Source organism: Saccopteryx bilineata, chromosome 7 (assembly GCF_036850765.1).
Source record: "Saccopteryx bilineata isolate mSacBil1 chromosome 7, mSacBil1_pri_phased_curated, whole genome shotgun sequence".
Taxonomy (NCBI): Eukaryota; Metazoa; Chordata; class Mammalia; order Chiroptera; family Emballonuridae; genus Saccopteryx; species Saccopteryx bilineata.
Window position 1 is genome coordinate 6,470,297 of NC_089496.1, and position 19,307 is coordinate 6,489,603.

At 34.5% G+C, this 19,307-nt stretch overlaps 1 protein-coding gene across 1 annotated transcript in view; it reads left to right on the forward strand.

The window, feature by feature from the left end:
- PCLO (piccolo presynaptic cytomatrix protein) overlaps nt 1-19,307 on the forward strand; it is a 479,118-nt gene that overhangs the window by 416,984 nt on the left and 42,827 nt on the right. Inside the window, exons 21-22 of the mRNA XM_066239334.1 lie at nt 13,034-13,175; nt 18,154-18,227. Of these exons, the coding sequence (XP_066095431.1) occupies nt 13,034-13,175; nt 18,154-18,227 (216 nt within the window). The remainder of the gene's footprint in view (nt 1-13,033; nt 13,176-18,153; nt 18,228-19,307) is intronic.

Below are 19,307 nucleotides of genomic sequence, written 5' to 3' on the forward strand. Positions count from 1 at the left end.
CGTGCAGCAGTGAGCAGAGTCGATAGAGGAGGCTCTGTGTACATCTGGAGTCGTTTCTGTCAAGGTGACGAAATTGTCCCTAAAGAGCTTTTCAAATATTTTATTCTGAGCTTTTCAGCAGATTTCTGCTTGAAGTAGCATAAAATATGGGTCAGGCAAGAATTAAAGAGTGAGCCAGAAGGAATCTTCCTCTCCCTCCGGGGTTTAGTTGCATGCTCGGAACCTGAGGGGAAAGATTAGATAGATTGTGCCAGATCATCCTGATGCCGAAACAACTCTTGTTTCTTTTTGGAAATCCTTGGAGTTTTTTTAAGTAAATTATTTTGTTGAACACAGGCCCTGTCATATTAGAAAGTGTCACCAACCAGGGAAGAGTATTTAAAAAGTAGTTATTTTTTTAAACTGTACCAAAATGAAAATAAATTGAAGCATTTTTAAAACCTTGAAAATTAACTTATTTGACATCCACTGTATTACATTTTAAGTGCAGTTTGAAATTCCTGATCTATTTTTGTTTGATACTAAGATTTTGGGTACATTTTTAGTTTAGAACCAGTAACACACGGTGAATCGAACTATCCCTCCACTCTGACTGATGAAGAGCTCTTGGGATGGGTTAGTCAGAAGATGAGTTGGTGAGTTAGCTGTGTGAGAGGCTATGACCGAGTTCCTTGGTGGGACCAAATTGTAGGAGAAAAGCATGAAGCTACTTTCACAGACCGCTGCTGGAAACTCCACTTTCCGTAAGGCTCATTGCGGCACCTGTCAAAGAAGAGCTTCATATTCTCACGTTGCCATGGGGAGTCTTACTAATCCATCACTCTGTGGGTGCTGCCGTCTTGGGCAAGTGGTAGTGGGAGGCTGGGTTGGGAAGCAGGGCGGGTCCTGGGAGAGGAGGGAATTATTACAAAAGGTATTAGCTAATCAGTATCTCATTCTCTTCAAACCAAAAGTAGCTGGTCACTTTCAGTCAGAAGGTATTTAACATTCTGTGGTTATGGAAAGATGTAGGATCCAAAAGGGAAGTCAAGGAGAGGAGAAATCAGAATGAGTTCCTTTTGAGGTGATGTCTTCAATAACATTGTAACAGGTTAATAAAAACCGATATACATTTCTCATTTCAATGTGTTTGTAAGAAAGAAAGAAAATCTTGGATAGATTAATATAAAAAGAAATTGAAACTGTAATGATTGAATACAGCAAACATCCAACAAAATCTGAGAGAATTAAATTGGATATCAGCTTTCAAAGTTCTGTCTACTTTTTGGAAGCAAGGCTTTTCTTTGGTGTCTGAAGATCAAAATGATTTTTTTCTAAAGTTCTGTTCTTTAAGGGTTTCCATATTTTCTTAGAATGATTGATTATGCATTTTCAACTCTTTCTGTCCTCATTTAACATTTATTGTCAGAAATATCTCTGCTATACATGCAGAGTCACAGGCAGTAAATGAATAGCTCTGACCCTATGATGCTGTCTCTTGTTTATGGACCTTCAATCACAAAGGGGAATCTACTGACCTACCCATCAATGGACACTTTTGTTCTTTTCCAGTAGTAGCCATGAGTCTGCACGGAGCCATCACACATCGTATGTCTGAGTCACACTGGGGACTTATATGTTCATTTCATGTGACATGGTAGCAAAACCAGCTGGCCTAAGTATCAGACTTGTCTTCAGTATGCCGTGCTTTAATCAGAGGGTTTAGTTGTGGGCTTGTGTGATTGGATGTGACTATTAATATATTATCTGAGAAGAAGAGAAAGGCCTCATTTTAACATGCCAAAGTCCCTTAAATATTATTTATGATGTCTTTAACAAAGTTAAACTTAATTTTTAAAATGCAACTCATTTTACTTTGGAGTTAACAAAATTATTTTTAAAAAGTTAATTTATGAAATTGTCACCAGGGAGCAGAACCCTGTGGAAATGAGATAGACAAGTAAATGCTGATGGAGAAAATAAGAAGCATGGAGCATGAGAAGGAGGCGGGGGCCTGTATGGGGCCCTGGACGAAGAGTACAATGTGAGCATGGAGCAGGAACATTATCACCTGGGTTGGAGGAATCCTGGAACCTAAGGCAGAGGAATTCCAAAGGCATTATCTGGCTACTTAAGAGTATTGCCTAAATCCAAGTATATTACAATCCATGAATTTCTTTTTTTTCACTTTTCATTTCCATATATTATATTATATAAAAGCATGATATTTCACTCATTCTTCATTGTATAAGATAATTTTCTGAGGGAAGGGGAACATATGGATATGGGATGGGAAGAAAGTAATCTTCATGTGTACCAAGGCAGATTGAGAAACTATCCTTTTTACTTTTTATTTTATTACTGTGTGGGATGTGTAAATATGTAATTAATCATTGAGGAGCCACTTATGGATTTTATGAAAACACTAAAAACACAGAATTTTGACTGGAGTATTGAGTGTTTTAGAACAAATAGGAATAATGTATATATATAAATATAGTTAATACTTCAATACTTAAGAACTGAAGGATAAATTTTAATTAGTTAAATTGGTAATTTGAACAGAAATGATGAAAATGCTGATATTGCTATCACAAATCAAACAAGAACAGATAAGTTTTGAGAAGAAAATGCTTGATGAAAGTTAGAAGCATGTATCCCTATTTTTAAGCATATAAGAAAGACAGTAGAATAAAATTTCTGCTGTACTTGTTCTTAGAAGGAAAATTGGCTTTTCTGCATTACAAACTCAAAACCACATTATTTAACATTCTATCAGTTACATTATATTTAAATCCATTTAAAATGAACTCGATCTATATATAAAGATAAAAATAGACTTTTTATACTATATTACTGGAATTTCTATATTAAGTAAATAACCTTTGAATTACTATGTTGGCTTGTCTAGTCAATTATTAATGTATAAGGAAATTTTAAAAACTTGATATAGTGAAGACTCCTTTTGTGGAAGAATTTACATTTTTATGTCAGCATATCTCCTTATTTGCTCTAGGTTTCTGCGTATGATAAAGTAGGTTTTTAAAGCAAGAAAGTACAGACAAGCAAATTGCTATGATACATATACTTTGTAATTTATATTTTATGTTACTAGAGTTTTGAAGTTCTGGTAAAACAAGTTTTGATGAAGCTTTAAAAAGTTAAGCAGGGTAATAGTGTCAATAATAAATCTTTTCTAGAATGGCTAACTTCACTTTTTTTTAGTATAAAAATAAAGTAAAAGACACCATAAAATAATTTTCATGTATATAGTGGTTAAGATGATTGTCAAGGCCCTGGCCGGTTGGCTCAGCGGTAGAGCGTCGGCCTGGCGTGCGGGGGACCCTGGTTTGATTCCCAGCCAGAGCACATAGGAGAAGCGCCCATTTGCTTCTCCACCCCCACCCCCTCCTTCCTCTCTGTCTCTTTCTTCCCCTCCAGCAGCCAAGGCTCCATTGGAGCAAAGATGGCCTGGGCGCTGGGGATGGCTCCTTGGCCTCTGCCCCAGGCGCTAGAGTGGCTCTGGTCACGGCAGAGCAACGCCCCCTGGTGGGCAGAGCGTCGCCCCTGGTGGGCGTGCCGGGTGGATACCGGTTGGCGCATGCGGGAGTCTGTCTGACTGTCTCTCCCCGTTTCCAGCTTCAGAAAAATACAAAAAAAAAAAAAAAAAGATGATTGTCAAAAAAAGTTGCTGCTAATTGGTTTCCTTTCATTTTCACAGATAATATTTCATTTATAGGACTGTAGTTCTAGACCAGTAATTCTCAGTGTGCCCATTGGCCCAGGCGATTCCTCAGACCCTTGTAGGTATCCACAAGGTCAAAGAACTCTTCTGAATATTAGGTTGTTATTTGTCTTTTTTACTCTCATTTATTCTCAACTGCCCAATGGAGTTTTTCTTCATTTACATAAATTGTCAGGATATCCTCGCTTTGATGGCTAATGAAAATATAGTTGTCATTTGTGTTTTAAAATTTTGAATATAGTAAATATTGATAGATATAACTCACATAAAACAGTTTTTTAGGGGAGTTCAGTAATTTTCAAAAATGTTAAAAGGGTCTTGAGATCAAAGCTACCACTCTATACATATGTACACTCATAATCTTTCTAACAGCTAAGGACATTATTGGATAATTAGAGGTTTCTTCAAAATATAATTATCATATTTGTCTCTAAATTTTGTATGCCTTATATCTGTTAGATTGCATTTCAGAACCCCTTCTTTCCTTTCTCATTTAATGTTAATTTATAAATATTAAGGTAGACCAATAGTAATTTTTCATTTTATATTCTTATTTGGAAATTATACAGATTAAATTATGATTATATGTTATATTCATTACTTTTTACTTTCAAAATCTGATTGGTAAGTTGCCTATAAACTAATCAGGCTGTTCCCAAACTAAGGTGGAGTGAGAGGGAGTATTAAAATTTATTAGAAAAACAATGTTTTATAAATTACTTGGCTTTTAAATTTTTTTTGTATCATCTCTATTACTGGACCAACCTTTATACTGCAAATTAATTGTGTTGGCAAAAATAACAATAGAAAAACTAAAGATCATAACTTTGATTCAAAGTTGAGGAAAAATTGTTTTACCCTTTTCCAAATTCTTACCCCTAATTTTCAAGTATATAACTTAGCATGTTTTTAAACAATTAAAACTAAAAAAAGAATTCTGAAAATATGTACTTATCATTTATAGAAAATATCTGAATTACCTACATTAGATGTTCATCACTATTTATATTCATACATATATTTTGTTTATTTTTTTAATGAGTATTATGTTCTAGACCTCTTTAAGGTGTTAGTGATACTGCAGTAAACAAAACAGACAAAACTCTATTGTTTCTGTGAATATGTCATACTAGTAGTGTTTATTGAATAAGCCCATAAAGGAAACATGAGAAGAATTATGAGGAATGACAAAGAGTTAGTTTTATTTAACTTTCATTGGGATTGAAAGAGAAAAATGCAATTAGTCATTGACTTAAGTTTATATGCAATCAAACTTAACCATGTTTAGCCTGACCAGGCAGTGGTGCAGTGGATAGAGTGTTGGACTGGGACGCGGAGGACCCAGGGTTGAAACTCCAAGGTTGTCAGCTTGAGTGTGGGCTCATCTGGTTTGAGCAAGGCTCACCAGCTTGAGCCCAAGGTCGCTGGCTTGAGAAAGGGGTCACTCTGTCTGCTGTAGCCCCCTGGTCAAGCACATATAAGAAAGCAATCAATGAACAACTAAGGAGCAGCAGTGAAAAATTGATGTTTCTCATCTCTCTCCCTTCCTGTCTTATCTGTCTCTCTCTCTGTCCCTGTCACCAAAAAAACAAAACAAAACAAAAAAAAAACCCCACATAATCATGTTTAGAAATACTTGGAAGTATATTTTATTTGTTCTGCTCTGATTATCACTAATAATCTTTATAGACTACTGAGATACAGTCACTACAGAAGCAGAGAAAGTATTTGAAAATGATTTATTTGGATAAAATATAGAGATTAATGAAAGTAGAGAGATTAGGTCCCTTAGGATTGGATACATCTCTATCAAGTAATTGTCCAAACTCCTCTTTACCTTGTGGCTTCTGATTACATTTAGTAATATAAAAAATACTATTTAGTGTTCGTTGTAGTCTTAGCCATATAAAGCAGTCCATTGTTAATTTGTATATGTTTATACTGCAAATATATCTTTATTTGAAATATATTTGAGCAGTTTTATATAAATGAAACTTTGGGTTTCATTTAAGGACAATATTTTTTATCTAAGTATTCGTGATCTAAGTTATCAGTTTCAGGATTATGTAAGAACATTTTATAAAAACCTATTTTTATAATTAGTCAAAAATATGCATGTTTTACAAGAAAACTGTAAGATAGAGATACTTCTGTTTCAAAAAAAAATGAAAGGAATACTGTATTGAAAAACTAAGAGTTGCTACTTGATGTAGATCTTGAAAGTTTTTTCTTTCAAATATTATTCTCCCTCCTATTAACCGTTTGAAGATAGAAATCGTCATTGCGTTACAGCAGTTGTGCTAGCATCCTTTAGCACAAAACCAAAACTTGATTTTTTTTTTTTTTTGTATTTTTCTGAAGCTGGAAATGGGGAGAGACAGTCAGACAGACTCCCGCATGTGCCCCACCGGGATCCACCTGGCACGCCCACCAGGGGCGATGCTCTGCCCACCAGGAGGCGATGCTCTGCCCCTCCAAGGTGTCGCTCTGCCGCGACCAGAGCCACTCTAGCGCCCGGGTCAGAGGCCAAGGAGCCATCCCCAGCGCCCGGGCCATCTTTGCTCCAATGGAGCCTTGGCTGCAGGAGGGGAAGAGAGAGACAGAGAGGAAGGAGGGGGCGGGGGTGGAGAAGCAAATGGGCGCTTCTCCTATGTGCCCTGGCCAGGAATCGAACCCGGGTCCCCCTCACGCCAGGCCAACGCTCTACCGCTGAGCCAACCGGCCAGGGCCCAAAACTTGATATTTGATAAATATTTTGTTTGTTCTATTTGGACATAGCTGGGATTATATACCCTAAATTTATTAAAGATAATATGGATTTCTTAATTTTTATGAAAATATCTTAAACCTTTTTTATTATTTCCTTTGAAATTTTGGTCCCCACTTAAACTGTATTTACTTTTAATGACTTTCCCCAAACCCAGTTCTAAACAAAAAAACACCTTTTAAAAAAGATGCACTTAAAAGGCAACATTATAGCATAAATGCAAGGACTATAGTATACTGAGCCGTCACATATATTGATGTAAGAAAAAATTCTCTCTACCATATTATTAGTTAAACTAACTTTGCTCTCATTTCTAAACAACTATTATATTGGACTTACACTCCTAGTTTTGTTCCCTGTGTGATTATTGACCCTGTTATCTATAAAGATAGAACGAGTGAATAGCAAATATGGGGGATGCCTGAAAATTACTGATAGCAATAGACAAAAACAGATGATTAAGTTGATGTCTTGAAAATTTTAGTCATAAAGTCGATGTGGATGGAGAGAGAAGGATGTGAATCTGATTAAGAGCATTACCAAGTTTCCTGATACAGCAAATAAAAGTATTGCATTCCCATCTCCGTCGCTAAACAATGCTACTGTGTGAATATGTAATAATGACAGTTACAATAAAGTTGGAAATCTAACATTTTCCGGTACACGCTCAAAACAAATCAACGAATGAGATAAAACTGCAGTCTCTCCTTTTTTTAACATTTTTTTTTATTGATTTGAGGGAGAGAGAGAGAGAAAGAGGGAGAGAGAGGGAGGGAGGAGTATCAACGCATTGTTCCACTTAATTGTGCACACACTGATTGCTTCTCATACCTGCCAGAGGATAAAACTCACGACCTCTGTGCACCCAGTCCATGCTTCGTTAACAGAAACAGCAGCAGTTAATAACAAGTGTGAATAAGAGATTGAAAGGCAGGTGGTGGCAGTGCAGAGATAGTAGGAAAGGTCGCTAAAGTAAAGCACGCTGGAGAAAAAGAAATACATGCTAAAATAATCAAATGGTTATTTCAGTTCCATCATCAGACTATTGAAATAAAAAAGTAACTATTAAATGATTTTTCTTAATTTCAAATAGTTGATCTTAAATCTTACAGATTGTACATATGAAGATAATAAACATTATTATCAACCAAGTAATGTGGGAAATTGCAGGCTATCTACATTACAAATTATTCCTGAAATATTTGGCAATAGCTTTAAGCTGGACCAAGGACATAAAACCAATGATAGAACACCACAGGCAGCAAAGCTTTATACATTCCTAGCACTGAATTGTGAGAGATGCAGAGATTTAACAATCTTAATCTGACATCATTAGATGTGATAGAAAAGTGGATTAGCATTTTTTTTAGTTTGATTCTTTTTTTTTCTCTGATTAATTAGTGTCTGAAGTGAAACAAGTCACTTAATCTTTCCAGGGCTTAGTTTTTCTATAGGTGAAATCATGGGTCAGGAGCAGGTGATCTCTAGAGTCCTTACCAGCTTTTAATTTCCATGGTTCCACAATTATGAAGTTGTCTTCAATTCTGATCTGCGGACTTTGAGCACAGCGCTGCCATCGTGTGGTAGGTACAGTGATAGTTCTACATTTTTAAGTACTATTGCAGAGGCGAAAAAACCCCAGCAAATGAAGACAGATGTGCAGTCACAGAGACACCATCCGATTTAATTAAGGTTGGCCACAGTGTAGTAATAAAACAGAATGATGTCTAACAATCTATCATCTGAAGAAAATAAAGAGATCAAAATATTATTTAAAGCAGATTAAAATTACTTAACGGAAGATAAAATTTCCTTACCTGAAATGCCCCCTCAATAATCAACTCACAAACATGATGTAGAGAGGGTCCCTTTCTGCATGAGTGTGCTTAGTCTGTCATACACTCATCTAATACAGCCTCCTTCTAGTTGGTGCTCAATAGTTCAAACAAGAAGTTGCAAAGGAAGTACACAGAAAACTGTAGGCTCCAAAATGTTTTATTATTAAACTACAATTCTTCTGTAAAATAAACATCTTAAGCACATAATATATTCTTGCATAATAGGTCCATGATTTCTGAAATTCTGATTAAGAGTTGGAAGAGTTAAGCGAGGTAGAATATTTTTGAATAGTTAATTTTGGAATCATAAAATTATGGAAAGTTAGTTTTAGTGTTTTAAAATGTTTTCTTCAGGAACATAGAAATGCAAAGACAGGAAGTGGAATTAGCACAAGCACTAGTGCCTATAATAGCACCCTCTGGTGGTTCCCATCGAATATTACTATACATATTATTTTCTATTGTTACTCCCATTTAAATCTTTGTATCCATGTTCTGTTACGAAATTTTGTTAAGTTCACAACTCTATGCTCTCTTATGTTTAGTATATTATTATTTTTATTAAATGTTTCAGTGAAACCAGTTTTGTATGGATGGGGTAAACAAAACATCTAGATGAATAACCATAGTTTTCTATACAGTATGATAGATTACTATTGCTGTTGATTAGAAAGTTATGATTTGTATAAAACATACAGCTTGGTAAAAAGTAAATATTACTTTAGTTGTTTGGTTAAAAAAAATTATTAATTTATTATTATTATTATCATTACTATTTTAAATATTGCTTCAGCATAGTTCCAGAATAAGTTTTTAAGAAGGCTCCAATGGAGAAAACACAGGCTCTGCTTTGAATAATGACAGGAATATAACAACTACATTCAAATACACAAAGTGATAATTCCAAGGAAAGATATGTGACCTTGTGCTCCGAGAGGACAGATAGAGGGGAGTTCACTTTTGATTGGTAAGATGAGGAAAATGCACGAAGCAGGGCCTTTGCTCTTCTGAGCTGGGCCTTCACTGATGAGTATAGTTTAGGTATAAAAAAGTAAGGGGGCAGAGGAAGCATAACAACATTGGAAAGAAGAGCCTCAGCCAAAGCGCAGGAGAAAAAAAGCCAAACCAAAGGCATCAGAGTGAATGGTCTCAGTGGACTTCTTTCTAAAGCATGTGAAGGAGAATTATGGGAGATGCATTCAGAAAGGAACAGATGGGAAAGGACTTTGAGAGGCAAAGAATTTGAAACTACTTATGCTATGAGTAGATACAGACCGGTAAAAAGCAAAGGACTATTGTGCATTTTAATTGAATTTATTTTCAGAAACCAACCAAATGTCAGACTCTAATTCTACCCCACATTTACATACAAGGTTAAGAATGAAAAATTCAATCAAGCACCAGATGTTTTGTTAAGGTAATGCCAAACATCTAGATTTACTTAAATTAATTGCCTGACTTCTAACTACCCAACATTTAAAAAAAAATTTATTAATTATAATTGATTGTGTTTACATGAATTCAAGTGTCCCACTGAATATAACACTCTCACACCCCACCCTCGTGTCCCTATTTATACCCTATTTGCCCCCCTCTCCCTAACTCCCTTCACCCCTTCCTTCTGGGACCTGCTATCCTGCTATCTGTATCTCTGTGTTATGTATATATAATTTCACTAATCCCTTTACCTTCTCTGATCCCATCCCCTCCTCCCCCTTCCCTCTGGCTGCTGCCCCTCTGCTCCCTGTGACCCCACCTCTGCCTCTATTCCGTTCCTCAGTTCACCTTGTTCATTAGATTCCACATATATGTGAGATCATATGATATTTGTCTTTCTCTGCCTGGCTTATTTCACTTACCAACATTTCTTTAGATATAACCTTACATGCAATTTTGTTAGCAAAGATGGTAGGTAGATAAGACTTATTCCACTATGTGTCTATGTTCCATATATTTGATTTTCTTTTTTTACATTTCTTATAGAATATTATGTATTTGTGTTTAAATTAACAGCATTTGCACAGACTTTCCGAACAACATTTCTATTCACCTAGACATGATGAAAACACTGTCTTTTCTTAGATGTATTTCTAGCCTCCTTCCTTTCTTCTTATATGTACTGTGTATCCATCTCCAATTTCTCAGAAGGGAAATAGAACTAGAAATTGTATCAAGTAAAATCAAAGTTCACAAAAAAAAAGATTGAATATTTTAAAATGTAAATGATAAGATATCCTTTCTATAATGTAGCTATTTTGATACATTGTGAAATTGCTCTTGAGTAAAAATTGTTTTAATTTAGTAAAAATAAGTGTATTTAAAATTAGTATTTAAATTAATGTCTATTAATTAAGGTTTGTCTTTGAAAATAGTATGTTACAATCTTTCAGTTGATGAAATTAAAGTTTTTTATTTAATATCATACTAAAAACTAACAACATTCTTGTTGGGTAGATTATACAATGACAATCAAAATGTATGACAGCTTTCCTTTGTTTACAATCATTTGACTAATCTGACTCTATGTGGTTAATTAAACTGTTCAATTTACTTTATAAATGTTCATAATTTTATGTCTTAGTCATATTATTTTTTAAATCATTTTTAACAACAATTATTTGGGTTTCTTCTACATAAATTGGAAGAAAATATAAAACAAACATTATAACTGTCATTCTGCCAATCTTGTCCTGTGGGTTACTAACAATTAATTGGTCACTGGCTATTTAACATGATTCAAGCCTTTTTCTAAATACCTATTCCCAGCTTTCAGACAGACTGATAGGTAATTGACTAACAAACATTTATTCACACCCCTTGTTCTGAGAAAGTAATCCTGTAATCACTGGAAAAGATACAAAAATTTCTGGTAGCATTAGACAATCTTTTGTTGTGAAATGGGGGAAATGCTTAAACTTTTGCAAGATTTGATTCTGACTGCCCTGCTGACAGTTTCCCTGCCTTTATCTGGTTCCCTTGCCATATCTATATCTATCACTTCATTTGTTATATTGATTATATTAAAATTCCACCACATCAAGAATCAGTGTGCTTGTATATGGTTCCTGAAAAAATATGTAGCTATCTTAGGATCATTAAACAATTATCAACTATCCAGTAGCATGAATTTCTCCAACTGCTTGCACAATTCCTGGTTGAACAAAGATATATCTATGGAAGAGAGACTTTTAGTTTAGTAGCATAGAATATGTCTAAAATTAGAATAGAATCCAGGCAAACTTATTCTCAGGGACTAGGTCCACTCAAAGACAGTAGGGAGCAGACATTAATGAAAGGCTGGGGATATGGCAAGATGAAGAGATGATTGAGTTACTGATCTCTTGCTTTTTCTCCTCATTTTCACACACTAATGAGATAAGCATTACTAACCCCATTATTTTCAAAATAAAACTTCTTGGTTTTACTACAGAGTGAGTTGGGATTTAAAGGTACATCAATATGATCAAAGTTCATGCTCTTAAACTCTGACCAGAGGGAAGAAGATAAATAACAATTTCAAAATTTTACCTAGAGAATTTTCTTTCTCTAAAAATAAGAGAAACCATTTGCCTCTTTTTTTTAAATAAAAATTACCACCAAATCTCCTGTAATCTAGAAATCACTAACTATATTAGTACTATACTCCTATTGCATAATTTACAGCACAAAATTATTTTTTGTGGAGAATATAGATCATTACATCCAAAATAAAATCTTGCCTGACCAGGCGGTGGCGCAGGTGATAGAGCGTCGGACTGGGATGTGGAGGACCCAGGTTCAAGACCCTGAGGTCGCCAGCTTGAGCATGGGCTCATCTGGCTTGAGCGTGGGCTCATCTGGCTTGAGCAAAAAGCTCACCAGCTTGGACCCAAGGTCGCTGGCTCCAGCAAGGGGTTACTTGGTCTGCTGAAGGCCCGTGGTCGAGGCACATATGAGAAAGCAATCAATGAACAACTAAAGTGTCACAACGAAAAACTGATGATTGATGCTTCTCATCTCTCTCCATTCCTGTCTGTCTGTCCCTATCTATCCCTCTCTCTGACTCTCTCTCTGTCCCTGTAAAAAATTAAAAAAATATATAAAAAAAAATCAAACACCTGAAATTTTATAAATAAGTACCAATCATAAACTAAGATGCCTATAAAGAAACACATATATTCAAATTGAATAACACTCTGGCGATAGTTGATAGAGATACAAACAAGCACAGAATTTTCAATTACTTTATGAAGTTATGTGTTCTGTTGTGCATCTCCACTTCTCAAGAGAAACCATATTATTAGTTATTAATATGGAAAATAAGCAATTTTTCCTTATCCTGTTATTTTTCTCTTTCTAAACTCCTTTCTCCATGAAATAGCCAAAACTTCTATTTGTTCACCATATTATTGCAGCGCTGACAAGCCACAAACAGTAATACTAGACTAGTCTCATACTATTTAACACAGCATAAAAATATGATGGTTGATCCCTAAAAGTGGTTGATTTTCCCCTTATATCCAATGAAAACAACTCCATTAGTGTTGCCACTGTGCATTCATTATTCATTAAGGAAAACAAAATGAAAGGCAGATTAAGAAATGTGCAGTTCTTGCTAGAGCTGTTTCTCTATACATTAATGAAGAAAATGCATAACTGTGCATTTGGCGGTCACTGGAAGTATCACTGATTGACTGTGGTGTTGACTCTTCCCACACCATGCAGCAAAGCCTACCAATCACCGGCCTGCAGAAAGCTCCGTGTCCACCGGCTCCTCGGGCAGCAGCTTTGGCAGTGGGTATAGCGTGGACAGTGAAGGAAGCAGCAGCACTGCAGGGGAGACTAATCTATTTCCTATTCCAAGGATGTAAGTGGTTCTTTTTTCTCACTACAAAGCTAACAGCATCGTGAGTAAGCTTTTCTTAACATTTAACGCGAAATAACTAGATAATTATCCAATTCTGAGTCATTGTCCCTGAAGCACTTCCAACTCTTCATGTTTACATAAAAAATAGATGGTTCAGGAAAGACTGGACTAATTAAGTTAATTCTAACCATGAAGGCTGGTCACTACCAGGACTACTTAATTACTGCAATTTGTATTGATAGAAAAACTAATAAATTAATAATTAGCCATGTCTGAATTGTGCTTTAATCACATACTAACCAAACACAAACTTTATTGACCTTTGATATAAACAGATTAATTTACTTTGAAACAGAATATTTTCGAAAACTCATATATTTGAAATAGATAGAACACATTGGGCTGCTGATACAGATTTTTCAACTATAAACCTTACTAAAATTAAAATTGAAGATTTTTGAAATGTTTCCAATATTTTTTAGAACAAATATCAATAATATACATAAGTCCCTGAATAGATACTTGTGGATAAAATTCATTTATAATACATTAAATCTCAAAAAATAATATTGTAAACCAAATGCAAAACTAGACTGTTGTTAGGAATGTGTCATTGTAGAATGGGCTTAGTCACATTGGAGGCAAAATGCAGCAGCCTCCAAGATAAACACATAGGTTGTGTCTCTTCCAATATAAACCTGGAACAGCCTCGCCTCGCCTTTCCTTTTCCTCACCAGCACTGGTTTTCTGGGTCCACGCAGCTCCAGATCTAGGCCAGAGTAAATCTGTCCTGCTACCTGGTTTTGTAAAATCTGTAAGCTAAAAATAGCATTTCAATTTTAAATGTTTGATAAAGGAAAAAAGGGAATAGCATTTCATGACACATGAAAAATCATAGGAAATTGAAATTTTAGGGCCTATAAATGAAGTTTTATGAGAACATAGCCGCACCCACTCATTGAGTGAGTAATTGTTGGATCACCTGCCTTTTTTGTTTGTTTTTAAGCAGTAAACTATGGATCAGTAGAATTATTTTTATTTACTCACTTTTTTTCATTTATATATATATATAATATATATATATTATATATATATATATTTGTATTTTTCTGAAGCTGGAAACGGGGAGAGACAGTCAGACAGACTCCCCCGCATGCGCCCGACCGGGATCCACCCGGCACGCCCACCAGGGGGCAATGCTCTGGCCCTCCGGGGCATCGCTCCACCACGACCAGAGCCACTCTAGCGCCCGGGGCAGAGGCCAAGGAGCCATCCCAAGGGCCCGGGCCATCTTTGCTCCAATGGAGCCTCGCTGCAGGAGGGGAAGAGAGAGACAGAGAGGAAGGAGAGGGGGAGGGGTGGAGAAGCAAATGGGTGCTTCTCCTGTGTGCCCTGGCCAGGAATTGAACCCAGCACCTCTGCATGCCAGGCCGATGCTCTACCACTGAGCCAACCGGCCAGGGCTGAAAATATTTTCTAAAAGAAGCCTTATTTCACTGGTTCTTGGCCTCTGATGATCCAGTTTGACTAAAGAGAATTTCAGCAAATTCATTAAATTCCTCTCTGTAAATTGCAAATATCATATGAATTTGTAAAGGTTTGCACCACACGTCATTTAACAACTTTACAGTTTACCCTTACCTTTCAAAATGTGAATTTGACACTGATTATAAAGTTATAACGTTCAAAGAATAAACTATATTAGTTTCTCAATATCTGACTATCTGAATGAAAGTAGATTATGGATTTTTACATCCATACCAGATTCCAATTTTGTTTTTTTCCCCCATTTTCTTATTTCTCTTGTAAGTCAGAGCCTTTCAAAGCTGCTGAGGAGGCTATTGTTTTGCTACATGAGCTCACAGAAAATTCTCTTTTATAAAGCATGACAGCTACACCTGTATAAAAGCAGTATTTATCTATACTCATTTGTGTCTAACAGAATTATTGCATGGGCTAACAAAAATGTTCAGTAACTATATGGTGACTGATTAGAAAATATAAAATATAAACTGTAGAGTCAGAATGTTCTAAGCTGAAGATTATTTATTGGAAATTCAGAAAAATTTCATCCTTCACATGACTCACTGATATGTTTCCTTTGTATTTCATTTAGCTTTGTATTGCTGAAGAATTTCCATAAAATTGTAGAGATGCACTTAATACACACTTTGGCTAAATACTTAATGTTAAAATCAGTTTTAGTAGAAGCAATGACTACAGCTGATGCTCAACATTTATTAAAATGAAATCTAGGAATAGAGATAAAATAAAAAAAATATTAAACAACTATTTTATGACAATTATTAAAAATTAGTTTATTAAAGTTTGGCATTGTATAAAATAGTAATTTTTCAATACTCTCATGTGCTAAATTACCACTACCAAAAAGATCCTCACTTCCAACTGAGTTTGGCTCATTCTGCTAGAATAGTGTACTGCTAAAGTGAGACTGAATAAATTGTTAAGCCTTCTCCCTGCAGCACAGCAAAGGAATGTGTTTTAATTTATCAACTAATTATCTTTGTATATATTTACAGGCTATAAATTGTACATATATAAATATACACATATAGATACTTAAGTACATGTATATACATATGCATTTACATACATATATACACATATAAACATACACATTTATATATATATACATATATATGTGTGTATACAGGTTTTGGCAAAACTAGGTTTACAGTTGCTTGTATGGAAATAATAATAATAAAAGAATAAACTCTGTGTTTTACATACTCACAATTGTAAACCTACCTTTGACCCATCCTGTATGTGTTTGTGTGTGAGCATATATATATATATATGATGTGTATATATATGTGTGTGTATAGTCTGCATAAAAATATACAAAAATTATGCAAATCTACAAAAATCAAAACAGTATGGCATAAAAATTGGTATATACATCAATGATATAGAATATAGAACCCAGAAACAAATCTTTACATATGTAGTTAATTAATGTATGACAAAAGATGCAAGGGTATACAATGGGGTAAAAATACAGTCTCTTCAGTAAGTGATGTTGGCCAAACTGGACAGATATATGCAAAAATGAAATTGGACCACTTTTTTTAATACCATATTCCAAAATAAATATATATGTTTAAATATAATTTCTAATTTTTATGCATGCGTTTGGTGTTTCACATAATTATTTAATAAAAAATTTGTTTTTTGATGTAGAATTGTCAAACTGAAACAGGGTAATGGCTTTCAAGATAAAATAATTTCTGAATTTATATCTGTTCCTCCTTCATTGTGTGCAGAACATTTTTTAGGAGAATGATAAAGAAACTTTTAAAACAGCTTTCAAGTAAAATATAATTAGATTCTTTTTAAAAATTATTTTGTTATAACTGACACACAATATTTTATTAGTTTTTGGGGTACAGCATAGTGATTAGACATTTATGTCTTATGAAGTGGTCACCCTGATAACACTAGTATCCATCTTACACCATACATACATACTACATTATTATTGCCTATATTCCCTATGTTGTACTTCAAGTCCCTGGGACTATTTTTATAACTGGAAAGTTGTAATTGCTTCATCTTTACCCCCCTCCACACAACACCGCTCCTCTCTGCAGGCCCATGTGTTATTACAGTTTGATATCAGGCAGCATGATGTCGCCTGCTTCGTTCTTCTTTTTCAACATTGCTTTGACTGATTGGGGTTTTTGTGGTTCCATATAAATTTTGAGGTTATTTGTTGTAGGTCTATGAAAAATGCCATTGGTATTTTGATAGGAATTGCATTAAATCTATAAATTGTGTTTAGTAATATAGTATAAGTAGGTTCTTAAGAAATAAGTACGATTACATTTTTACCAGGTTCAGCACACCAAATATTACATTTTTACTAGGTTCAGCACACCAAATATTTTTGTGAAAGTAAGAATTGTTAGTAAATCCTGCTATGTTAGAATTATTGTCTAGAAAAGATAGTATCAAGACGTTCTTTTTGTTCACACACCCTTTTTACACTTAAGTATTTTATTTCATTTTTTACAGCATCTTAGACATTTACAGAGAAAGCAGTTACAAAATTTTTTATATGCCCTGTGGCTTCCTCTGACTAAAGAAATAGAAACAATCTCTAGTCCTTTGACTGTTACATTATCAATGTCCTGAACCTAGAGTGCTCAATGTCTCATAAGTTATCAATTGGCCTTCCCAAAAGTTTGTGGCTAAAACTAAAAGTAAGTAGAAGACTGGGGCTGAATTCTAAGGCCAGTGTGCACATGCCTACCTATGAATACTTTATATTTATTGATTGTTATGATGTTTCAAGCACAGTGTTAAGCACTTTATATTTTTCCATGCTCATAACCAGAAGGTTGCTAATGTTACTATCTTTAAATTACTAAAGAAGAATTAGTCTTCATCAGATTAAGTAGCTTTGCCTTAGATGACACAAAGCATGAAATAGCAAGGCAGAGATCTTGCAGCCCGACTTCAGAAGGCATTATGCAAACGCAGGCTAGGTCTGAAACAAAGCTACTAAGTGAAATAAAAATCTGTGTTACTGCAATATTATTTTATTTTAATTCATAGTTTTCCTTCTCACCGAAGGATCTGTACAAATCATCATAACAAAGTGTGAAGATATAAAAACCCTTCTCACTTTTGAGTTGAAAATGAAAAAATAACCAGTCCTAAATTCTCAAAGAAAACTTGAAAATTTCATGCTGGTCTGAGCTTTAATAAATGAATCAACAAATAAAACATTGAATCCTGAACTATTTATTAATTTGGACCATGTAGGAATAATAAGTTCCTGTTTTAAAATGAACACTGTATAGAGCAATTTATTGTGTTTGTATTTGCCATTCAAGTAATTGATTGCAGGTCTGAATATATAATGTCATTCTATTTTTGTAAACTTGGCCTGCCCATATGCATTTAGGAGATCGTAACTGAAAATAGTATAATCTTTTGTTTTCTTTATAAACAGAGGGAAGATGGGGCTGAATGGGCAAGAGCCTATGAAACAGCCAGGCATAGGAGTGGGACTAGCAGAAACCGAAGGTAAGTTATCATTTACAATGCTGGGTTTCTGTTAAACCTATATGCTATACTATTAGTGTTTTTTCTTTTAATTTCTAAGTACAAGTGGCAGGAGCACTATATGTCATCAGTATCAATTAAATTAGAATGATTTGATAAATTTATCTGACAATTTCCAATCTCCTTTAATATTTAACATGTAAGTACAAAAATATTTAAAGAGGAAGAAGAATGAGAAAGATAATAGGAAAAAAACTCAAAAAAAGATTTTCTTAGGAAAAAAAAATCTAAAAATTTTAACTATTTTTGTTTAAAATACAATGCAAATAAAAATAAATTATGAAAGCTCATTTAGGTCAATAGAAAACTTTAAGTATATAAGGACAAGAAAAAACTAATGGTATAAAATTATTTTACAAAAAAATAATGACAACTAATTTCTAAAGTGAAAACCTAATTTGAAATTAAATTTGGTTCTATTAAATAATTGGTTAAGTTATTACAGATGCCAAAAAAACACACCTTAATTTAGCACACATATATATAATAAGTATCTATGAGTTGCACAATGACTGGCTTACCTTTGGTAATACTGCAATAAAATCTGATGGCACTATTATTCTGCATGAATTGTACCAGCCTCTCAATAATTTTAATTGTTCTCATTGTTTTACATTATTCTAAGTACTTTCCATATAATATATCATTTAATTCTTAAAATGACCTATGTAGGTAAATATACCATTTACTGGTTTTAAATAAAAAAGAACTAAAGTGTAAACATAACACAAGATAAAAGCAAGTGACTTGAATCCCGGGAAATGATGCCAAATCACATGCTATTAAAAAGAATGATTAAAGGCACAGTATCACAAGGACACCAGATAGAGAAATAGGAAACCTAGGTTTGGGTTTCAAATCTGATCCTGTTACCTAACTGCCGACCTGATGATTTCTCTGTCTCCAAAAACCTCAGCTGACATATGCTGAGTCTCAGTGATGCCTAACGTGTCCAGGCTTAAGTAGACAGCACATTTCTCTGGTTCTACTGATAAACTGTTTTTTGGATTTATTCAAAGGCTGCTTCCTGTCTCTGTTGCC